Here is a 24964-nt window from a genome sequence, read left to right on the forward strand (position 1 = left end):
GGGTTTGAGGCGTTGCTCCTGTCTGCAGAGCGTTACATTTACGGTGACCTGCGTTTACACTGCTGGAGGCTCACTCAAATCTTTGTGCTGACAATAGTGCATCACTACTTGGAGTAATGCCTAACATGCAAATTCTCCATTTAACTGGTTCACCTATCAGCCAGTATTCGCTTTGATTTCACTATAACAATATGTGAGAGCAGGAATTGTCTGTGATCTATAAATCCCTGCACAGCTGCTTTGTGATGCATGAAAAGCTGCTGCAGCAGCGTCCATCGGGCCATCTGCAGGCAGCCGGACGCGTCTGCTGATAAATCTGCGCTGTGTGATTGTAGCAGGGCCTCGGTGTCGTTACGCACAACCGTCTGTGTTTACCTTTATTAAATTATATGCAAATGACAGCAGCCTGCTACAAAGCTCCCCGGGTCAGCAGCACACACAGCTCATGGCTGCATTTATGTTCTGCATACATACACGAGTTAAATAAAACTGCACCATCTGCAGCTCTGAAATGCTGCGTGTTGCTTCATTTCCTGCGTTAGTCGTCATCAGGTGCCGTAGCCCTGCGATGACACGGGTGATTGGCCTGGATGAGAGTGAGCAGCGCTCTGCTTATCCTCCTCTTCATCGTGCCTTCGTGCTTCGACGTGCGACGCCTCAAACGTCTCCGCAGCAGGTTGTAATTACAGTTTGTTTCATTTCCAGCTTTTCTGCTTTTCATGTCAACTTGAGGCTCCCTGAAGTAACGCCCAATTAATGTTTTGCCACTTTGTATACTTCACTGATGGCTTTAGCCTCTCAGCCTGTATTACCTGCTCCTCGGTGTCAGCCGAACACTTTTCACCACTTCGGAGCGCGGTGTGCTCTGTCAGCAGCTGATGTCATTTCACTTTGAATTACCTGAGACTTTTTAAGGAAGTTTTGCTTGTTAACTTGGTAATGAGCTCTGACTTAACAAGGAAATATTGCTTTTTTTCCTGGTGTCACATCTTTTATATGCTGTAAGTGACTGAGCCGCTTCCTAATGAATGTCTGCCTCGTGTCCTCTGCTGCTGCACTCAGCTTTCCCTCCTGATTCTCTCCTCCTGCTGTCGTGTTGGAAAGAGATCCAGGCAGAATGTGCCACCCTCCTCTTTTGACACATCTCTTCCCTAACTGATAACAGCGTTACCTTGGCCATTATCCCTGATGATGTCTGCACAGAAATGACTTTTTAAAAAGGAGCTCTCGGTTTGACTTTGGAAAGCTTCTGAGGAAGCATCAGTGGAGGAAATGTCAGCGCATCTGTTCGTCTTTTAAAAATAAATGCAGCTATTTTGAATAATTTTTGCTCTGGCCATTAAGGTTTAACGGCGAGACGTCTGCTTTCATTTCAGACTCAAACACTCGGCCCTCCATCGTTTCTGAACTGCGAGCTGCCATTAATAGACAAACGCACACAGTCTTCCCAAAAACCAACAAAAACGTAAATGAAAGAAGAGTCGACACTCGGTTAAACTCTCAAAGGCTGTTTACTGCACGCGTGGGAGGCATTTTAAGCCTACACCTCTGAACTGCTTCCCTATCTTTGAATATTTCAGTGACTGCCTGCTGAGACGTTTCGTGACGAAAAACCCGTGGATCCGTTTCCTCTCTGGTGAAACGAGTGTTCGTATCTGTCGAAGCTTCTGACAGATTCAAAAAGATCAGATTTAGTCGTGGCTCGTGTTACGTCTCAGAGGAAGTGAAACATGGCGAGTTTGGTTTCCCGCTAAAGCCGCGTCGTTCGGCAGCTGTCGCCGGTGTTTTCTCACAGAACGTTCGGTTTTGCCAACTTCCTGTCACACGTTTGTTGGGATTGGTGGCACAGTCGGGTACGTTCGCCTCGAGTGTGCACCGTGTTTTGAACTCGGTGTCGGGTAACCCTGAGGAAGCTGAGGTGATAGCGAGCGCAGTATTAATATTCATGCTCTTTGAAGCCGTTTTCATCTTAGTGTTTGTTTGCTCCTGATGAAAAAGATGAAAAGACCTGCGGACCTCATGAATTCCGCTGCGAGAATAACAACTGCATCCCCGACCACTGGAGGTGTGACAGCCAGAACGACTGCGGAGACAACTCAGACGAGGAGAGCTGCAGTGAGTACCCGACTGCTTCCTGCTAAGATCGTGAACATTTACAGAATAGTAACTTGATGTTAAAATGAGTTTGAATCGTCTGCTTGTACGAGCAGCACACAAACAGCTGTAGCTCTGACTGAACGCAGCAGAAATAACAAAGCTGAGCTTTCAGGTGTGCCCGAGATCAAAATGAAAGCGTGCAATGCAAAGATGTCCCGTCCTTTAAGTGAAAGCATGACAGTGTGGTTACTCAGTCTGCTCCGTGTTGGTATAAATCATGGCTTTGATGTCAACTACTTTTTTTGGATGTCAGAAGAAGAATTATGGCGATGCTGGAAAAGCCTACAGAAGCATTTCTAAAGACCCGGGTGTTCATCAATCCATATTAGCACCAACTGTCTCCTCATGGCAGAGTTTCAGGAGTACTCTCGCTAGTAGCAGGCGTCCTGCAAAGATCACACCGACAGCACAACATGCACGCTGGAAACATCAGAAAGAGAAACATCAGAATACCTGCAGACAGTTCTACAGGTATTAAATCTTTATCCCGTTATGAGGAAACAATAAAGGAAACGACAGAGCCATGAAGGAACTTCAGGCACATCTAAAGTTCCCAAAAGGACAGAGCTGTTCTTCAGGCAGGTCACACAGGAATACAGAGCTGCGATTAAAGTTTAAAACAAAGAAATCGCTGCACAAATAATAAAATCTGACCTGTGGAGCAGGTTTGTGGGCAGCTTTGCTTCCTGATGACCTGGAAATGTTACGATCATCGAGAAGCTTGAAGGAGTTTTGTAATCCGCGAGAGGAGCGACTCGAATGAGCAGGACGCTGAGCGGACGGACCCCTCACATCTCTCAGAGGTCATTCATCACCAGCAGCGGTTTTAAAGCTCGAAATCGCAAAATGGAAATGTGTCGAGGACGTTGTGCTCTCACAGTCAGCTGTGCGGGTTCGTCGATCTCCTTCTGCACTCAGAGAAAATGCTTCTGTCTGTAATCTAAGACCTACATTTCTCTGAGAGTGAGAGCACGCTTTTTATTTTTTATTATCAAAGTGAACTAAATGACACGAGAGCTGGATGGGCAACCAGCCCTCGTGTGGTCTGCTGCCACAGGGGCTTGACCGTGGAACGACCTGTCCTCATCCTTCGCTGTGTGGATCGTAGATTTAGAGACGCAGGAGGCAGAGAACTCACCGCTCACAAAACTCCCAGAAGCACAAAAACACAATAAACATTATAATCCAGAAAGAGTAAACTCTCACAGCCTGGGATCAAATCCAAAGAAAGGCACAGAGACACATGCAGAGAATGCAACCAAGCACAAAGAAAAGGCAGGGCTATATATCCTGAGGGCTAACTGGGACAGTGACACCTGTAGAGAGCTATTTGGGACCAGTACACCAGTACCAGCTGTCTGTACTGGAGCCTCATGTGAGGTCAGAGGTCGTTTGAGGGTCAGAAGAAATGCAGTTCTCTGAGGACAGCTGACTGCTGCTCCCGGTGACTCAGCCACGCCTCTCTCCAACACATGCAAACCATCCAGGCTCATCTCAGGAGAGCTCTGTGCTGTTTCTCTGTGAGCCACACGTTCTGTCTTCTTTTGATTTGTTTGGATATTCATCATCACTTTTGGGAGAAAACTTTTTATTTCCGTTTGAAATGATGCCGGAAACCCAGCTTGTTAAATTTCCTGGTGTCTGCCGGTGTGAGGGGAAAGCTTTTGTCTGCACATTAGATGTGCGCTTTTGCTGAGTGTGCATAATGTGTGCGATTTATTAGATGCTTATTCTCCAAACCTATTAATGTCACTTAAAATGCAAATAAAAGCCAGTCAAGTGTTTGACGGTGCAGAATTAAACAGGTGGACTCGGAGACAATAGAGAGGCTGCAAATCAGATTTTGCTGCAATGCCTGCTGGGAGTCTGGGTTACAGCACAGCTCGTAACACACACCCAGAGTTAGCTAAGAGTCCACGATGACGGGGGGAGGCCCAGACGGAGGATGTGATGCAGCTGTTTAGCTGCGTCCTAATAACGTCCTTGGGGACAGACTTGCACTAAATGGCAAATACAAGATTGTTGGCTTCAGAGAGCGCGCTGCTCCGCTTGTTGTCAGCGTACAAATGAATGTATTTACATCTTGATCAGCTTTGCCAGTTCATCCACTTCTAATACAAAATGACTCTAATTAGATAAAACGGCGGTTTTGCCGAGGCATTAGCGTGTGATCCTAAACAGCGTTTGCTGAGAGCGACGCTGGGAAACGAATCACATGGTTGATTTTGTGTCTTCTTCCTACCCAGAGCCCGTCACCTGTAACCACAAGGACTTTGCCTGCGCCAACGGAGACTGCATCTCCTCCCGATTCCGCTGTGACGGAGACTACGACTGCTTGGATAATTCAGATGAGGTTCATATTAACCTTATATTATGAAACATTCATGTATTTAGTTTGTTTTTCTTTTTGTTGTTCATAAAATGAGGAAACAACACACATTGGTTTTATTCTGCGGCACCAACAACTTAATACAGGAAGTCAGGATCAGCTGTTAAAAAAGTCCTAACCCGGGCGATCTTGCGAGTTGGGAGACACTTCACCTACCGCCTACTGGTGATGGCCAGAGGGGCCGATGGTGCGATATGGCAGCCTCGCTTCTGTCAGTCTGCCCCAGGACAGCTGTGGCTACAACTGTAGCTGCCTCCACCAGTGTGTGAATGTGTGTGTGAATGAATAGTGGTACTGTAAAGCGCTTTGAGGGTCCCGAAAAGTGCTTTATAAATCCATTATTATTATTATTAATGTAGCTGCCATCACCTGTGTGTGAATGTGTGGATGTATAAAGCGCTATACAAAATTTCCACATTCCTGTGGCCACCCACACACACATCAAGGTCAAACTTGGACCACATCTACACACATCTACATTTAACACACTAATCACAACTATACTTTCATTATATCTCAGCAAAGATGGAGAAGCTCACTTTTAGCACAGAAGGCTGGCCTGCCAACAGACTTAATATTAACTGAAAGCAGCTGGTAAACAATAACCTAAAATAAGCGAAATATTAAAACCCGAGAACAGGAACAGGAACCTTGAAACCTGAAGACCTGACATGAAGCAGGCGATCGAGCGAGGAACGAGTGGAAACACACACAGGAGGTGATGAAGGGAAACAGCTGATTAGAATAAACACAATGACGCCACAGGGGAGTGAAACTAAACACAACGAACATGGGACACCAGACCTCTTCAAAATAAAACAGGAAACATAATGAGATACAGACATGACAACATAAGACACGCAGACATGAAACACTAAGAAACAATGACCCGTAACAGCAACCTCGGCATAATAGAAATGAACTTAAACATAAATCATAAACATCAAAATATATAAAAACTCAAAACGCTGAGTCAGATGAAGCAGGATCGTCGGGAGACGTGAACCCATCTCTGTCCCTCTGCTCTCGACATTAGAAACTGACTAATGTGTCAGTATTTGTAAATGAATAATCACGTGTTTGGGTGTTTTAGGCTAAACTGCATCGCTCAGTTACATATTTATAAAGTTATTAGAAGTTTATATCATTTGTTTTAATGGACTTTTAAGGTGCGAGCGTACGAGGACTGATCCTCTGTTTACTTTTGTTTCCAGCTGTAGTTTTGTTTGCCGCCTGCTTTACTGCTGTGACTCTAAACTGATGCCACCAGTGAAACCTTCATTACGCAGCAATAACATCTGGTAGTTATTAATTATTAACTCTAGCACATATATGCAGTATGTGCGCCTTCAGAGCGTGCTAATCAGCCATGCATCAAACATAGTTTTAGCACAAAAACCACTGAAATCAATAAACACACATTTACTGTATTATTTACCATAATAGTGTAATTACACCAGGCATTATTAATGATCAGTTCATTGTTTGTAAATAGTAAAATATGAACCTACTGAATTTGAATTAATTATCAGTTCATGTATAACACTTATTATAAATTGAGCTGCTAACAAGGCGTGAGTGGGTCCCTATGCATCATATCAGTGCTAATGCTGTCAAATGATGGGGGTCTTAACGCGTACAAATCACAGTGTACATGAGCCAAATTATAGCATATGATAGTGTAATTTAGTCTGCAATTGATCCCTGGAAAATGTCTGTCACTATCTGAGCGTGCAGCACAAGCACGCATTAAATATCCAAATTGGAAAAGAGGACTGAAATTAGATGGCTATATTGGCGCCTGCAAAGAAAATAATCCCATTGTGGGCATAATTCACCGCGCTGATCCAAATCTCCTCGTCATGGTTGCTTTATTCCAAAACAATGCTGGACAGGAAGCATCGCCATGATGAATTGTTGCACCTTCAAGTACATTAATGCATGAAATGCCTCGTATTCGTTTCCTTTTGTAAATCCTAATCCTCCCCGTGCCTTTCAGCGGCACAAAGACGGCCTGTTTTGTCCATAAAGATGCTTCAAAGCCTCAAATTTCTGTTATAATTTTACCATCTTGTAATGTGTGAAGAACTTAAATGTGGCTTCATCTGGCATTTCATGGCGTAAAGAGATTTTTGTGGGATTCATATAAAAATGCTCCATCAGTGATAACGATGCATAATTCAAGGACAAAGCCTTGTTATTACCATTCATTATTCGTGTTAATTTATTGCTCTGCTCAACATTTGCACAGCAATTTTTACATATAATCCTCCTCCATGCAAACCAGTGCAACCCTAATTAACCCTTTATTATGTGGCTCCCCGGCGCCAGCTTTGTGGGTCAGTGCAGTCAAATAGTTTGAGGAGAGAAAGTTTCCCTTCAATCAGCCGTTATTATGAAACTCGGTCATTCACAGCAGCCACCTGTGTTTACATAGAAGAACAATGCTGGCTGCATTCATGCTGATTCAATGCATCGTGAAGTTTAGCTGCTTTTAAGAAAAGTGCATTTATTTTCAGTCCTAACGGGATAAAACTTTATTTCTGTTTTTATTTATTTCTCATTCGGAGAGGCTGCCGGCTGCTTTGGAATCAATGTAAATCATTTTTTAAACACTATTTGAAATACTTTCTAAGAACCTCGTCACCTGTTGGTCCCTTTCAAGCCTCACTGAGCTCTAGACTTTGCTCTGGAAATAGTATTTAACATGATTTTACATCATTAGTTTGTAATGACTGCATTTCTACAGCTTTGTAGTCGTATCGATCACTTAAAGTGCTCTGCACTATAAACCACATGCACATTTAAACAGCTCTTTTCTGAAACCACACGTGTAGTCCTCACTCTGTGCTCACAGACACAGATTGAAGACGCGGTTCGCCTCCTGAGCCACAGCGTGCACGCGGCGTCGGGGGCGCTGCGCGGTTCCAGCAGTGTAGGTCGGTTTGTGTTAGAACAACGGTTCATGTGAACGTTCGTCAGCCCTTCGCTGCGTTTCTTCATTGTGACCGATTGTGTCAAACTCCTCTGCGTGAGCTGTTCTAGCGTCCTGTATGCTACGCTGTGGATTATGTATGATGTCGTTTTCTGTTTCCGCCCAGCAGGGGGGCTGAACAGGAAACAGTCAGGCTGCTGGACGGTGGACGTGTCCTTGATGTTTTTCTCTGTGTTTACTTGCAGAAAGGCTGTGAAGCACACTGCTCAGACGACCAGTTTCGCTGTCACAACAACCTGTGCATCTCGATGAAGTGGCTGTGTGACGGACAGGAAGATTGCAAGATGGGTGAAGATGAAAAAAACTGCCAGGAAACAGGTGAAGAAACCTCCCACCGCACACTGACCCACAGAGCCGTCCTCCTTTGTGCAGCCTCTGTTGTCCACAACATTGTTTGTATTGCAAGCGTGAAGAATTCAATTTATAGTGATTATTCTTTTGTAGGTCAGAGAAACATTTTCTTTTTGTCCACTGTGAGCTCAGCGTGTACTCTGTGTGAGGTCACTGCTGTCTCCGACCAACCACAGTCTCACAGATCCACCTGTGACAAACTGAGTCGTTCCTCAGAGCATCTCCCTGTAACTCTCTTCTCTTCTGCAGTTGTGCCGTCCTGCTCGGTCAACGAGTACGTGTGCACCAGCGGCGGCTGCGTGTCGGCCAGCCTGCGCTGTGACGGACACGACAACTGCCTGGACGGCTCGGATGAGGTCAGAGAATCCCCCTTAAACTGTCGTAACATAGTGTTGCAGTACTAAGTCATCAGAAAGCTGCTTTTCATGCACGAGGACCAATCGGTGCTTTTTCTAGACTGGATGGTTTGTGTTTGTGTGAAATGAGCTCAACTCATCTTAGAACAAAGGAGAACGATGGTTTAGCTGAAGTCTTCACAAACATTTGAAAAATGTGCTGTTTCAGCTTTACTGAAGCATTTTGCTGCCATCAAATTAAAAAACAAAACACATGTGTACAGTTGCAGCTAGGGCTGCTCAATTAATCGAATTTTAATCTCGATTACGATCTGGGCTTTCAACGATCATTAAAAATGACTGAGCCGATTATTAGCCCCTCCCGTGTGCTTTACTCTCGCGCTGCTCCGTGTGGCGAATCGAGCGCACCTCTCTGCATTTCCAACACGTGTCACAACAATTAAGAGCAGCGGTCTCCAACCTTTTTTGCGCCACGGACCAGTTTATGCCCGACAACATTTTCACGGACCGGCCTTTAAGGTGTCGCGGATAAATACAACAAAATAAAACTAGTACCGGTACCGAAAAAAAGAAGATTTATTCATAACACACGTGAAAAGACCCAGGAAAACCGAGTAAACGATACAAACGATAACAAAATAACGCTGAAAACCGATAAAAACCCTGAAAACTATACATTTCACACCTGAGCCTCAACTCTCGTGGCCCGGTACCAAACGACTCACGGACCGGTACCGGTCCGAGGCCCGGGGGTTGGGGACCGCTGATTAAGAGGACCCGAGGGAAGCTCGGAAAGCTAAGCAGAAGTTATTTGGAGAGGAGAGTGACTGCTGTTGGTTGAAAAGAGGTAAAAACTTCAGTGGTGTGGAAACATTATGGGTTCAGTCAGACGTGGATCAAGTAGACATAGTGTGTAAACTTTGCTACAGTGTCGTAGCTGCACCACAGAGCAACACTGCAAAGTTCACTAAACATAGATGTTTACATTTTTCATTTATTTCTTATATTGCAAACATTTGCACTGTTATCAGTATTTGCACTATTTTATATTATTTTTTTTCTTTAGTCATTATTCAACACATTGTTATTGTTAAATAAATATCGTCAATTTCAGTGGAAATAATCGTGATTATCATTTTTGCCATAATCGAGCAGCTCTAGTTGCAACAACATTAAGTATTTTCAAGTCATTAAATTTGAATTGTACAGTTTCCCAGTTTGTGGCCGTGAAGATGAAAATAAACAAGCAGAGAAAAGGAGTGAATGGTGTCTTTATGAGTTATGCAACAAAGAGACTAAAACTGTATTTTTATGTTTTAACTCTCTTACTTCTTTGTTCTGGAGTGAAATGATTGAAGCCTTTAATATATCCGTCTGTGTTATTGTGCAGTCTGCAGTCAGATGACATAAACGAGGCTCATTGAGGAGCACGTATTAAGAGATATGATTCTATGCAGAGTTGTGCATATGTTGGGTCGAGGTCCTCGAGATAAAAAGGCTCCCAAACTAAAATCATTTAGCATCTTTTGTGCTCGCGTGGCTGCGGGGACGTAAACCTTCGTGGTTCTGCAGTGCTGGTCTTTAATATGTGGAGACCTTTATGTTGATGAGAACGCCTGCTGGCTGCGCCTGCGTCTTTGCTAACAGATCGGCTGTGTGAAGGAGTGCAGAGAAGACGAGTTCCTGTGTCTGAATCGGGCCCACTGCATCCCTCGGCGCTGGCGCTGCGACGACGTGCTGGACTGCATGGACCACAGCGACGAAGAAAACTGCGGCCAGGGTAGGTGTCAGCGTGACTCGTGTCAGCGTGACTCGTGTCAGCGTGACTCGTGTCAGCGTGATGTCTGAAGGTAAAAAAGTCTCATCTGTATAACTGAACAGAGAATTGATTTGAGCGGCTGCACAGCGTTTAACGATAAAAGGGCCGAAACAGCAGCGAGGAAGACGACTCTGAGACGAGAGGAGAGACAGGAATAGAAGCAGGTTCTGCTGGTGTTGGTGGGAATGATCCGCATCGTCAGGATCATTATGTAAAAGCATCTGTTACTAGAATCCTGGAATGGGCCATTTGTGACTCCTGTTCTCCTTTGAATGCACTGTTTTTACCGTTGGCGTGTTCGCGGCGCTAAAAGTCTCGTTGCACTCTTCGATTGCAGCAGCCTTCTTCTGCCGAGCTGATGAATTCATTTGCAACAACACCTTATGCAAACTCCACACGTGGGTGTGCGACGGCAAGGATGATTGTGGAGATAACTCTGACGAGGACGCAGACATGTGCGGTGGGTTGAGATTGTCACTCACAAGAATTTCCTTTGAAGCGGACGATGCATATTTTATCGACCTCTGCTTCTCGATCTCCCGAGAGGGAAAGTTTCATTGTCTTTTCATAAAAGATTTGATGCACTTATAAATTTATAGATAGTTCCATTGAAGGACATCTCCATTAACCGTTTGTGTCTTTTGTCCCCCAGCGAAGCTTCCCTGCCCCCCCACGAGGCCGTTCCGCTGTCGAAACGATCACGTGTGTCTGCGCACGGACCAGGTCTGCAACAAAGTGGACGACTGCGGCGACAACTCGGACGAAGAAGAGTGTGGTGAGCGCAAACCGCACCAGCACGGGTCTAATGATGCCTCGAGCGGTATTAGTGTGAAAGTTCAACGACGCTTTATTCATCAAATTAAGCGCAGAAGGTTAAAAGCGCCCCTGATGCAGCCGTCCTTGAAGCACAAGTATTGTTTTGTTCTGTGAGGATGATAATCGGAGAAAAAGAAGCACCAACAATGAAGCGTCTGTTTAGTTGTTGAATGACGGAGATTTATTTTTCTCTCTTACGCTGTTTAACTGAAATAACTGAATGTTGAAAATTGTGCAGAGCAGGAGGCTTGTTGGTGTGAGTCTGTGTGCTCGTGCACTGCAAACCTGCAAACACAGGTTTTGAACTGTAGCTCGAGTACCAGGAGTCTAAATGTGCTGCAGATGAATCTGAAAGGCAGAAAAAGGACTGTGACTGCATGTTAAACGGGAGCCACGTTTGGTGCACTTAACACAGTTTACACTTGATTCCTGCAGATTTTTATGGTGAAAGTGAAGCTTTTCAAACACACGAGCGCTCCCAGCCTGTTTCCTCCACACAGCTTTGTGTGAATAATCACAGACAGGAAGGAGAGGACGCGTCTCTGCTCTCCTCCATCGCTCTCATTTTCTCTCCCTCTCTGCTCCCATCGATACACTGATCCATCTCCTCCATCACTTCATTACCTCTAAGATTTCTGTGCTTCCGCCTCTATCCTTCTGTTCAATCTGAGCTTAATCCTATTAATCTCTTCATCTGCGGCTTCATCGCTGTATGATATTCTTTATCTCTGTCTGTTATTGGAGGAGGAGGATGGCAAACTGGCGAACGTCTCTGAGGACGAAACCGTTAATTTAAACAAAAGCAAAACGTGTGAAACACCTCAACAGTTTTTAGTTTGAATAATTAACAAATACAGTCAAAAAGCTCTTTCTCTGATTTATTTCAAACACTTGCAAAACGACCTGCCAGCAAACAAAGAGACTCCGGGACGTCGCTTCAAAGTAAACGCTAAACGGACTTTATGATGATTTCAAAGTGTTCAGCGTGCTGAGTCAAGCGCAGGTAGGCTGTTTCTCATGAGCTGATGTCGGCTCTCGGTCTGTGTGCACTGAAGCAGAGGTCGTGGCTGGAAGACCTCGGCCCTGTGGGAAGACCGAGTTTTCCTGCAGTAACCGACGCTGCGTCCCGATCCAGCTGCAGTGCGACCTGTTCAGTGACTGCGGGGACGGCGGCTCAGATGAGCAAGACTGCAAGGCATGTAAGTACGGCACAAGCTGACTTCAAAGGAGCCGTCGGTGAGATGAAAAGTACCAAATGTTAGCGCGACGTTATCAGAAAGCGAAGCTATTCCTCGTTTTAGACAGAATGTTTTGTTATTTATGCTAATACATGTGCGGCCGTGCCTGCAGTGTGCTTTGTAAAAGATGGAGATGCTCCTTTGGCTTTTGCACATGAAAGGAGGAGCCCAGCAGGGCTGATGTGTAATCTGCCTTTATTTGTAGTTTCCAGTGGAGATGTATGTGGAAAGAAAACCAATCCGTGTGGAGAGGACGCCATCTGCAACCAGACAAATGCTAATTCTATATGTCAGTGCAAACCTGGCTTCAAGAGGAACCAGAAGACGGGCCAGTGTGAAGGTAACCGTGTATCATGTAGTTTCTGTGGTCTGGCTTTTAACACTGACAGCCTGTTGTTGTTTTTGTTGTTTTTATTGACTTATTTTATTAGTTTTCTATATTTTACTGCATCATTGTTGTGCATTTTATTTACTTTAGTGGCGTTTTACATGAAACTGACTGAAATGTGCTATAAAAAGCATTTTACATATTTCCTTATTACGTATCTGTTCCTTCAGTTAGTTTAGAGGAAACTTGTTGGTGCCTGTTGTTCATTTTCAGCGAGTTTAGTCCTGATAAAACCTGCCAGCTGTCAACAGGTGAGTTTGTGAGTCAAACCTCAGTAAAACTGGGGGAATAAACGGTCTTAATGTGACTTTATAACGTGTTTGTAAATGTCATACATGCACACAGTTACGTGGAAAACATTTGCAGCATCATAAATGAGGCTGTACTTTTTTGCAGAGATAAATGAATGTCTGCAGTTTGACGCTTGTCCTCATTACTGCACGAACACTAAAGGATCCTATAAATGCTCATGTGACCGGAATTTTAAGGAGATCAACGGCAACTGTGTAGTAAGAGGTATGCTAAGAAAACTCCGTGTATCCGCTGTGGTGACTTCTCTGTGGACGTGAGTCGTTTTAACGAATGGTTTTACTTTTTAACGCGTGAACGACTCACCGGCAGGACCGGAGGAACGAGTGTTCTACGTGTCCAACGACACCGAGATCCGCAGCTTCCTGTATCCCTTTAACCAGAGCCTCGGATACAGGCTGCCCACGCACATCGAGGACAATGCCCGGATTATCGGGATGGATGTTCTGTTTCACCACCAAAAGTTTATCTGGGCGACCCAGTTCAACCCTGGTGGGATTTTTTACAAAGACAATTTGGAAAGAAGTCAGAGCAAAACAAACGTCAGAAACATTGTGAGTATTTTTATTGTATTTTAATTTTGTGCTTAATAGGAAGAAAAGAAACATGTTTAAAAATAATCCATGTTTTAGTTTCTGCACCGCTGCGTCTCACTTTGAGTCAGCGCGTGCACGAGCGCCCGCAGCGCCTGACGTTGTGACTCTTATCGGTTGCAGTGCTCAGACTTCCGGCGACCCCGAGATATTTCTGCTGACTGGATTACAGGAAACATTTATTGGACCGATCACTCCCGGATGCACTGGTTCAGTTATTACACAGCCCACTGGACTAAATTACGATACTCCATAAATGTGGGCCAACTTAAAGGACCAAACTGCACCCGGCTGATTACTGATATAGCTGGAGAGCCGTACGCCATCGCCGTCAACCCCACCAGGGGGTAAGTACACATTACACAATATTCAACTTCACAGATGTTTCTGCCAGAGCACCATTATTTAATCCTGTAATGAGCCGCTGTTTTCCAAAATGTAATCAATTTCACATTACATAATAGTCAGTAGCATGTTATTAATTCCTCAGCTGCTCCGCTCGGCAGATTAATCGGTTACATTTCCTCTTACATCACTTAAACTCGCCAGACCTGCTCCAACAAAGGTGTTACAGCAACGACAAAGCGGCGCACAGCTGTGACACGTCGCTCTGCTAATGAGTCTTTGGTTTTCCTCTCAGCTTCTGACACTGTATTAAAAAATAACCTGTTTACTTTTTTTTTTCTCAAATCTCTTTATTTGGTTTTCCAGTGTTCTTTATCATAAAGGCAACTAAGATTCAAATATAAATGATTACATATATACAATAAAAATGAAACAAAGTAAAATCAAAACAAAAAAAGCAACAACAAACAGCGAAAGAACGTTGGACAGAGGATGCTATTTATCGAACCACCAATGAGGCTCAGTGATCATTTATATCTGTACAGTATTGAAGAGATCTATAAAAGGTTGCCAGGTTGAAGGGAATTCCTCCAACTTCCCCTTTAGTAGGAGTTTAATTCTTTCCAGCTGCAAGTGTCTCAATACATCTTGTATTAACGCTGATGTGGTAGGAGGCACCTTTTGTTTCCAATTTAGTAGAATCAGACGGCAGCGTCACAAAACGTGTCACATTATTTTGGGTGGCTGATAGGTCTACAACAACCGGCTTCTCTCCAAATAAAGCACAGATTGGGTCTGGCTTAAGTGTTTTTTTTAGAATTTTAAACAAGATATGAAAGACATTATTCCTGTTTACTTTTTAATATTATTAAAACTGTAAAACATGATATTGACACAAACACGAGACCGAACACTGCTGGGTGCTGTAGCTGTGATACTGAGCATGTGTCTGTAAATCTAAATGCATATTTGTTGAAGCTGGTTTTGGTTCCTCGCAGAATGATGTACTGGAGCGTGATCGGTGATCATTCTCAGATCGAGGAGTCAGCCATGGACGGCTCACTGCGCAGAGTGATGCTGGAGAAAAACCTGAGGAGACCCACTGGTGGGTGGCTCGTTTATTCCTTTTGTTGAACCACATTATTGGAATATTTTTCATCATTAATTTTGAAGTCATATAAAATGTTGGGAATTTTATGAATGAACTGTGTGTGTTCTGATATCTCTGGCCAATACCTGTCCATCAATAATTATTCAGTAACTATTTAATTTCCAGTTACTGAAATGATTGAACGATCATAAAAAGTAACACAGCACAGTGTCGTTGGGCTGATGTCTGCACGTTCTTTGTGCACAGTTTATACACCAAAGCAACACATATTCCACATAGCAGAGCTTCAATATAAACTCGTGTTTGTTATTGAGTCAGCTAATAAATACCTGATCAAATAACAATATGTAACAATATTCTGTCAACATCCGTAACACTTACACACACGATGTGTTTCGCCTGCAGCGTCACGTGACGTTTGCAGTTATATATGTTATTCTAAAGAATCAAATGGTAGTTAAATAAATATATCTCCAAAGCAGCGCACACGCAGCAGCGTACAGCTGCTCGGGATGTGTTGTACGCCTGCAGGGAAGCACTTAGTGCTGATCTAGTTTTGAAGAGCTGCTTTGGCCTCCTTAAATTCAAGGATGCAATGATCTGTCTTGGTCACACAAAGAGGAATTCATCAGTGGGAAAATGCACAGCTATTTAAATGCTGCAGCCTGGTGCTCAATTATACGGTCAGACTTCTGGGAAACAGTGAAATTGTAAAAAAGCTCACCGTGACCAACAAGCGCCGTCATTCCTCAGGATTTGAAACACAAGCTGTTGAATAGAAACAATCGGACGGAGAAACGTCGGTGCTGGAACCGTCCTGACCTTAAGGTCTCCTCCTCTGAGGGACTCCACAGTGATCTCTGTGTAATTTGTCAGGTAAATGAATCTCTTACCTTCATCCTCCCACAGGGCTGGCCATTGATTATTTCAACCAGCGTATTTACTGGGCTGATCCTGAGCTCTCGCAGATAGGGAGCATGAGATTGGATGGCTCGGACCCTCTGGTGACAATCAGCGACAGACACGGTAAACACAAATGGAAAACTTTTTCATCTACGCAAATTCGTTTCATGCTTCTCTTTGTTTTTCTCAACTTTTTTATCAAATAATTGCCAGATTAATGTTGCTTTTATGTGGCTCAAGGTTACGGTTCTAAACAATGTCTGTTAGCATCAATCCTCTTAGACAACACAGTCGTCCTTCGTCCGTGCACCTCAGCATACAAACTTTATAATCCCAAAGCTGCAGAAACCTGCTTTCTTTTCTCTGCTGGATGTTTAGGAATCTCCCAGCCGTACAGAATCGATATATTTGAGGACTACATTTATGGAACCGGGTTAAAACACGAGGTCTTCAAGATTCACAAGTATGGGAAACAGTCTGTGGAGTTTCTCAGTTTGGGGGTGGAGAAGCCCACTAATGTTTTCATCTCCCACCGTTACAAACAGCAGGACGGTAAGCTGCCCTGATGTTCACTGTTTATCTGAAAAATGTCCCTTTAGAGTAGAAGAGGAAACGCTGTTCAGTCAGCTGAAGTTTGATTACTTATTTACTTGGTAATTGTGTTTGTAATTCAGTTCTATTGTTGTTATTTGTTCCTTTGATGTTCTAAAGACTTCTTATAAACACAAACACATAAACAGCCACCGATCATATTTATGAATGAATGACTAGAACAGCAGACGAGGTCAATAATAAATGTAACCATCAGCAGTTGGTAACCAACCACACATACTGGGGCTACGTCCACACGTACCCGGGTATGTTTTGAAAACGCAGATTTTTCTATGCGTTTGCACCTTTCGTCCACACGTAAACGGCGTTTTCGGTCACTGAAAACTGAGATTTTTAAAAACTCCGGCCAGAGTCAAAGGTGTGCGCCTTTTTTGACGTCACACTGTGCGCCACGTTATTGTTTCGGTGAAATGAATTTCTACAATACTGTTACTGTTAATTGTCTCTGCAGTGTTTAAATGCTTACATATACTCACACAGTTACTGTCCCTCCACACATACGACTCGGTTCTGCTTCTATGCCCCAGCTTTGTTTACTTTTTCCCACCGAGGCTTCTAGACTTCTGATTGGCCAACATTTCTGCACGGTTAGGAATATAGCGCCACCTGCTGCTTTGGCATGTTCCTAGCAGCGTTTTCCTTCATTTCTGCCTTTACGTGTGGACGGGATTATTTTTTTAAACAAAAACGGAAAATCTCCAGGCGCTATCCTAAATTTGACCATCACACAGACTTTAGAGGAACCAGCCTCCCTCAGGGAACTCTGAGTCATCAAACATTAAATATAAGATTAGAAATGTGTGTGTACAACAAATAGAAACACGTTTCTCTACTTGTGCCTGTTTCATGAAACTATCAGATAAAATCTCTCTCTGGATGCTTTGTTGCTTGTTTACTTTAACATCTGGCTGACAACTTTTAAATGACCCATTTGGCTAATGTTGGTCTGTTCACGGCGACACGTTGACCCTGAAAAAATAACATGAATGTGGTGAAGAGACATCAGCTCTGTTTAACAGAGATATTCATCCACCTGCTGCACGTCTGACAAATAAGCTAAAGACGAATATTCAGCAAACCTGAGAGATCGATTTAAAAACTGAGTGAAACATGTGGAGCTGTTTTATAGAGCAAACTATAAATGATATTATTCACTGTGAGCAGCTGAGCGACGCTCAACAGTGAATAAGTCATTATTGTATTAAAAATCGATTCATTTTATTTATCTGGTATCAGTTTTTAGGACAATATTATTTTTATTATTTATGTTATTTGACATATTAGGATGCAATGCAGTTTGCCACAAACAAACAAACAAAACCAATTGAATTTAGGATTCATTTCTTTTATTGGTTTTTAAATCTTTAAATAACACCTGCATATTTGTCTGATCTGCTGAAGCCCTTCGTCCCCACTCGTCCCCACTTGCAGCTGAGCAGCTGTTGCTCTCAGTCCCCAAATCACGGCTGAAACTGAGGAGACCGAGCGTTCTCTATCGTGGCTCCTGAGCTTTGGAATAATCTTCCTCTTCACATTAGGCGATCGACATCAGGGCGGGTTTTTAAATCCAGATTGAAAACACATTTTTATTCACTTTGACTCGGTGGTTGACTGACTTGTATTTACTTATATTTTATTGTTTTCGCTATGTTTATTATTTTATCGTATTTATTATTCTTATGGTATCTATTATGTTTCTATTGTTCAGCACTTTGGCCGGCCTTGTGTGTTTTTAAAGTGCTATATATTTAAACGATGATGATGATGATGAAAACTGTGAAAGGGAAACTGGAGTCATGCAGTATGCAGAACTGTGGATTAAGATAAATTTATGATTAGTGAACAATTAAGTTAATAGTTTAATTCTTAATATTTTAACGAAACAACTGGACTGATATTGTGAAATGATGCTTTATAGATATAAATTATATTTAGCTGCGTGTTTCACGTGTGCAACATAAACCACTAACCTGGTCAATCAATCAAGGCTTTATTCGCCACATGCAGGTTGCCCTGCAGTGTAATAGGACCCCCCTCCCCCCGACCTTACACACACAACACAGACATCACATGGGGATATAGGTCGGAGATCGGTAGTGTTACAGAAAAACACTGAAATGTACACAACAATGGGAAAGTACAAGAGGAAAAAAAGAGAGCTCTACTCATGCTGGGCTCCTGGGAGGACAGCATGAGAACAGGAAACAAAAAAACTCCTCTGCACAAAGAAGCACATGAATGTCCACAACACAACAGTATGGAACACGTGACCAGCCACAGGGTCGGGTGGGGGTGAGGAGTCATCCAAAGCAAACACAGCAGCCACCCTGCCCAGGGCTACCATTCCAGCGCGGGCTCAGACCCGCCGTGTTCCCAGGAGGGAACAAGCATCGAAGGCGTTTGGAAAGGGAGCAGGGATGAGTGTGTGCTTATCAGTGTATATGTATGTGTGTGCGTGTCCAGAGTTCAGCTGAGACAGTGTCCTTCGCCCTGCTAGGCTAAGTAAACAGTCTTCCAGCCAACCCAGGTGGCCTTGCATGGAATTGTGCTCAAAGAGCCGATTCTGAGAACTCACGGCAGTGTGCCTCCCCGAGTTGTCATCCAATTTGCTCCCAGAGATGTTATTCCGAGCTAGCCCCTCCAAGATGTATCCAGTCTGCAGTCAGAGATCTTATTCTGAGTATTCACAGCAGCCGTAGCCTCTCCAAGATCTTATCTGTGCTGCCCATTTTGAGAAGCTCACGCCTCTCCCATCATTCCAATCCCAGCGGGCAGCTTTCCTTAATTCTTCGATAAGTCAGGGCCAAGCCAGCTCCGATCAGCCAGAACCCTGTTACCATGGTTCTGAATAGGTAGATATCTTCAGCTCTCAGGCTCACCCAAGCCCAAACTTCTCGTTGAGAAAGGGGTGTCAATTTAGTTGAGCCAATCCATAATTCCTCTTTTAGGTTTTAGAGAACAGACTGTGAGAGAGTGTTCCAGGGAAAAGTAATAGAAAAAACACGAGACTAGACAAGGACACAAGAGGCTAAGCAGGGAAGCTAAGGGAGAGGAGGAGGGGAGAAAAGTGTGACCACCTTCGTCAAGAGCAAGAGCGGTCGCACTGTTCTGATCAATACAGCCACGTCGTCCTCTCACTTCCTCCAGGTGATAAAGCATGGCAGTTATTGGTTCCATCTCTGGTGTTAATGATGAGGAAGCGTGAGAGAGCTCAGCCTCGGTCAGGTTTTCACTTAAACGACAGCTGTTCCTCCCTACAGACTCATTAGTGTACACTGTGGAGTCTGAGGGCACAACATGTGCTTAGCTTGCAAGAAGATAAGACATAAAGGCTCGATATGTAAGAGATTGCAGAGATTTTGACTTCTCTCTTTAAACTGAATAAATAAATAAACTTTATATATTCTGCTCGGTGTGCAGCAGAAGAAGGATTTGTTTGACAGAACAGCATGAAGGACAGTTTTAGATTCACACAAAATGAGAAAGTCTCTTGGAGACATTTCCATGATCATCAGTTCAAACAGTTGTATATAAGTAAGTTATTGGGAGCACCGAGGAAGATCAGCCCTCGTGAGTCAGCAGGACCAGGTCACATCCCTGGGTGGTCTTCAGCCTGTCCCTGCTTGTTGTTGACTAAAGTTCTGCACTCAACGCCGTCGTTCCATAAACTGTCTACACAGCGTCTCCATTTTTTGAGAGTGCTCAGGAGGAACAACCTGGAGGAGAGGCTGCTGGTGATGTTCTATAGAGCCACCATAGAGAGCATCCTAACGTACGGCATAACAACATGGTATGCAGGGTGCTCAGCTGCAGACAGGAAAGGACTGCAGAGGGTCATCAACACAGCCCAGAAGATCACTGGCTGCTCTCTGCCCAGCCTGGAGGCCATTGCAAACTCCCGATACCTCAGCAGAGCTGGCAGTATCATTAAGGACTACTCTCACCCCAGTAATCAACTGTTTGAACTGTTACCGTCAGGCCGACGGTACAGGTCACATAAAACCAGGACAAACAGATTCAGGGATAGCTTCTTTCCCAGAGCTGTCACCGTAGTAAATAAGCACAAAACTATTGAACCTGCTTAACTATACTTTAGCCATAGCCATTGTCACTATTCATACTATAATTATGTTATGCTGCTATCCTGTGTATATCCTGTATATATCGTACTTATTATTGTCTGAGTACTTCGGTTGTTTTATTGTACCTTTTATATTTTACATCTATATTTATTATTGCATTTTGCACCAAGGGAGTGGCACTCACTCCAATTTCGTTGTACTTTGTACAATGACAATAAAGGCTATTCTATTCTATTCTATACAAACATGGGCTCTCCACCCACCTGAGCAGGGAGGAACATTTAACTCCACACAGCGGGTTTCGAGGGGCCATCAGTGGCTGCATTTACGGAGGAGACTGAGGAGCTTCTACAGCTGCATGGTTGAGGCCATCCTGACCAGCTGCATCACCGTGTGGTGCAGTAAACACAGCTGCCTCCATACTCAAAGACCCCACCTACATGCTGACGTAGCATAGATTGGATAAATATGTACATTTGCCCTGCAGCTCTATCTTCGATTTATATTGTATTTCTTTTATTGTACTTAATGTAGTTCTTTATAATTGTTTCTGTTGTTTTTAAGAGATCATTTATTATAGTTATCAGTTTTATACATGCATCTTTCTGTTTGGCACCAAAATAAGACTTTCCTTCACATGTTTCTGTGAATATGACAATAAAAAAGCTGAAGGACTACCCTCAGACTGACAGCGAGACGGTTGAAACTTGAACAGGACGATGATCAGAGCTGGTTTTGGGATAAAGCAGGGTGAACACCAGGTCCGACCCAAAAGACCAACCAATTCAAATAAACTGTGAAGAAGAGTGGCACAAACCCAGTTCTAATGAGGGTGCATGTAGATGACATTCATGCTCACGATGAGTGGATGTGAACCTCTGACAGCAGCTTCATTCAAACATTATGTTGAGTTTGCCTGTTTCATAACCACCAGAATAGAAACCAGAGTTAAAGCAGTTTGATTCCCAACATGAACATGTCGTCCTCTGTCTGCTAAAAGCAGCACTTCTAAAAGTGACACATCAGTTTTACAGGGGGAATTTCTCAGCTTTTGATTATTCAATGTGAAGATGCATGTGTAAAATGATTCATGTGCTGTACCTCTAAAGCCTACAAAACCCATCACACTTAAATAGCTCTATTAAAAAAGAACAACCGCACGTTTCACAGAAAGAAAAGTTGTTCTTGTTCAGCATCACAGATGATCTCCTCCGTTGTTTGTCCACAGGACCCAATCCATGCTCCAGAATGTCCTGTGATTTCATGTGTTTGCTCAACCCGACTGGTGCCAGGTGCACCTGTCCAGAGGGGAAGGTGCTGGTGAACGGCACCTGCAATGATGTCAACGTCTCAGGTATCTTAATATAACTGTTGACAGTAATATTGACCTTGAATATATAACAATGAGCAGCTTTCTAAAGCGATGTGTTTAGTGAACACGCTGGTGATAACTGCATGCAGTCTGAGGTTCACACTTCTGTGCGTGTTGCTGTCTCGCATTAGCTCCATAACACTGTTAAATATCATGCGACTGCACATGGCGCTGCAGTAAATGATACAAACTTTGCCGCTGTGAAGGTGAACTGTGCCGCCCCCCCTGTGAGAATGGAGGCCGCTGCTTAGCCAATGAGAAAGGAGACTGGAGGTGCTACTGCTGGCCTGACTTTTCAGGGGAGCGTTGTGAGGTCAACCACTGCACAGACTACTGCCTAAACGGGGGCACCTGCATGGGCTCGCCACTGGGTACGTCTGTGCTTTCCAAAACTCTTTACTGCATGATTCCTCTGGACGAGTCACATGTTTGACGTGTTTCTGAGTCGCTGCACGAAGAATAATTCATACGAACGTTTATGCTGCAGGATTCTTTATGTTCTTTGTTTACCAGTTTTGATTTAAACCCCTGCTTGATGGCACGCAGACACATTTGTCTTCATTTAAAGTGATGCAGCTTCCTCTCTTCAGTTCAGATTCAGCTGCATTACAAAAGCCAGTTGAGCAGTTTTATCATTGATGCAGCTCTGAAAGGAGCCTCCAGCCTTCATGTGAAGCTCTCCTTTGAGGAGCTCTCCTGAGATGTCAGCAGTGAAACTGAACCAGAACGTACAGTATGGGTTCAAAATGTGGTCATAAATATTTTGTACTTGTAAATCAGTTTTGTGTGTGTGTGTGCGTGTGTGTGTGTGTGTGTAAAAAAGATTTGTGTGTGGACTTAGCCAAAAAATACGTGTGAAACTCTGCAAGTTACAAGTACGAATTTTGACCCTATTTTTCTTCCTTTCATCTGATTGGTCAATGTTATGTCAATCACAAATTTAACTATCCAATCAGAGAACAGATGGGTTTGGCTGTCGGAGGGGAGCTTTTTTGAACTGCAGGTCCTTGAAGGGTGATACAGTTTGAAGCTGGAGGATCTTTGTGTAAATATCTGATAGCAGCTAGGTCCCCTAACCTTCAGCAGCTGTTGAAAGGATAAAGCTGTGCTATATCAGTGGTTAGAAATACATTATTACTTTAGGATTAGTTTAACACAAACACAAAAAACGCAGCGCTGTTGAAAAGGCTGTGGAAGTCCCTGTATTAAACACGTAGACCTGTGACACAAGAATCACCGAACTCGGACGACCACAGACTGTTTTCCTTCGTGGTGATGAAGGAAAACGCTGGGTTGGCGTGTAAAAGGGCATTTATTCCCTTCAAGGACCTGCCCCTCCGACAGCCAAGCCCATCTGTTCTCTGATTGGATAGTTACATTTGTGATTGACATGACATTGACCAATCAGATGAAAGGAAGAAAAATAGGGTCAGAATTCGTACTTGTAACTTGCAGGTTTTTTTGGCTAAGTCCACACACAAATCTTTTTACACATACAAATCCTGATTTACAAGTACAAAATATTTATGACCACAGTTTGAGCCCATACGTACAGACCTATTGAATAAGCTTTCCTGGATTTAAAAGCCTTTGTATATCACGCCCACATCATAGTAGTTAAGTTGCTTTTAAAAAAAGATACAGATAAAAAATGCAACATATTTATTGGCCTAATGTAGAAAGAAAGGTGTGACAAAGCTGTGGCGTGATTTCTCATTGCAGAGCGTTATTCAAGTGGTTTAAATTCATTAAATATTTAGTAATTACATGGATTTAATAACCTAACAGAAAATAAATGTTTGTTTACAAATACAGTATTTTTGTTGTTTTCTTACAACTTAATGTGACTTCAGCAGATGGTAAAATTAAAACTCTGTAACAGAGATGAAATAGTGATTATGACATTGTTTTGGGTCTTTCGTGGTTAATATTGATGATCGGACCCGTTTATGCTGCTTACATAGTGAAGAGATTTTCCTTTTTTAGTGGGCAGAGGGAAATGTGTGCTGTATTTAACTGTGTGCTGTTTTACTGCATTGACCACACGTCTCATGCAAGCATCGCTCTAAATGACTGAGTGGAAAAAGAGGGCTGGATTATTGTCAAACAGGAGCTCTCCTTTGGTGATAAAAAAGGAAACTCAGCTGGATTTGTTCCCAGTCTCATCCTTAAAAACACAAGAAGGTGTCATTGAATTTCTGCCTCCAGATTCGACTGGTTTACCAGGATCTTAATGGAACTTTTGGCAGCAGCACGTTTGAAACAAACCTGTGTCTCTGTGACATGAAAGTAAAGAACTTCCTACTGTGTCAAATAAAAAAAGTAAATATATCCTAACAGTTGTGGATCATAGTTGTCTAAACACATTTGTGTAACTTGTACAAGACGTTTTGTCTGCCCAGCTGGTTGTGTATGATCCAGCACAGTTACTGTCCGCTACATTTATTATTATTTCTTTATTTCCTCCCCGTCAGGCTGGTTGGTTTCAGGCAGGTCTTTCCTTTTTGATTCTCGACTGCTCTCATTATCCAAAACTCCCTGAAGCCAAACATCCAAAGCGTAAAGTGTTTTCTTTAAAGTGATGTCAGCTCAACGATTCGTGTTCCCGCCCATTAGCAGGAAAGTAGGGACGTGGATGCAGTTAAAGGATGTAGTTTGGATAACGACGTGAAGATGACTCGAATCTGCAGTTCAGAAAGCACGGCTCAGCTTCTCTGACTGAAACAATTTGCATATTTTTCTCAGGCTGTTGATAGAAATTTTCTGCATAGAATTGTAAACGATCTTTTTTGAGTTCTGGGGCCTCCTTTTTCCATCTGTTCGTGTAGCTGCACTCTCCTCGTTCTGGACAACAATCTGTAACCTGTTTGTTTACAGGAAAACATGTTATTGTCAGTAAGCAGCTAGATTTTGTGTCATGTTGGTGCTGCTGCAGATAAAGTCTTTGAGTAGGATTGATAACCTTTAACCTCCTTTCTGTCCCTGTGCCCTCCAGTCTTCACTCTAGTGTTTTTAAGGCAGAGTTTCTGTTTCCTGTTTTACTTGGATAGTTGGGTTTCTCCTGTTTCTTGTTTCAGGTTATATCCCCTCTCTGTCTAATAGTCTTGAGTGCTTTCAGCTGTGCTGTG

General features: G+C 43.4%; 1 protein-coding gene and 1 long non-coding RNA gene across 8 annotated transcripts in view; one reads left to right on the forward strand and one right to left on the reverse strand.

Annotated features, from left to right (window-relative positions):
• lrp1bb (low density lipoprotein receptor-related protein 1Bb) overlaps positions 1 to 24964 on the forward strand; it is a 387404-nt gene that overhangs the window by 345605 nt on the left and 16835 nt on the right. For 4 of the 7 annotated variants that reach the window (XM_085136443.1, XM_085136442.1, XM_085136439.1 and 1 more), the window contains 17 exons: positions 1999 to 2115; positions 4404 to 4510; positions 7727 to 7859; positions 8142 to 8248; positions 9896 to 10028; positions 10405 to 10527; positions 10720 to 10842; positions 11939 to 12082; positions 12327 to 12461; positions 12906 to 13025; positions 13131 to 13372; positions 13535 to 13758; positions 14755 to 14861; positions 15777 to 15893; positions 16149 to 16322; positions 21693 to 21818; positions 22043 to 22207. In XM_085136443.1, the coding sequence (XP_084992569.1) occupies positions 1999 to 2115; positions 4404 to 4510; positions 7727 to 7859; positions 8142 to 8248; positions 9896 to 10028; positions 10405 to 10527; positions 10720 to 10842; positions 11939 to 12082; positions 12327 to 12461; positions 12906 to 13025; positions 13131 to 13372; positions 13535 to 13758; positions 14755 to 14861; positions 15777 to 15893; positions 16149 to 16322; positions 21693 to 21818; positions 22043 to 22207 (2397 nt within the window). The remainder of the gene's footprint in view (positions 1 to 1998; positions 2116 to 4403; positions 4511 to 7726; positions 7860 to 8141; positions 8249 to 9895; positions 10029 to 10404; positions 10528 to 10719; positions 10843 to 11938; positions 12083 to 12326; positions 12462 to 12905; positions 13026 to 13130; positions 13373 to 13534; positions 13759 to 14754; positions 14862 to 15776; positions 15894 to 16148; positions 16323 to 21692; positions 21819 to 22042; positions 22208 to 24964) is intronic. The other 3 variants (XM_085136445.1, XM_085136440.1, XM_085136441.1) reach the window with 2 other exon arrangements.
• On the reverse strand, positions 20953 to 23481 carry LOC146501150 (uncharacterized). The gene is made up of 2 exons (XR_014869972.1): positions 22773 to 23481; positions 20953 to 22696 (listed from the first exon to the last, which is right to left on the reverse strand). It is a non-coding gene; the product is annotated as an uncharacterized LOC146501150 (long non-coding RNA).

Source organism: Neolamprologus multifasciatus, chromosome 16 (genome assembly GCF_963576455.1).
Source record: "Neolamprologus multifasciatus chromosome 16, fNeoMul1.2, whole genome shotgun sequence".
Classification (NCBI taxonomy): domain Eukaryota; kingdom Metazoa; phylum Chordata; class Actinopteri; order Cichliformes; family Cichlidae; genus Neolamprologus; species Neolamprologus multifasciatus.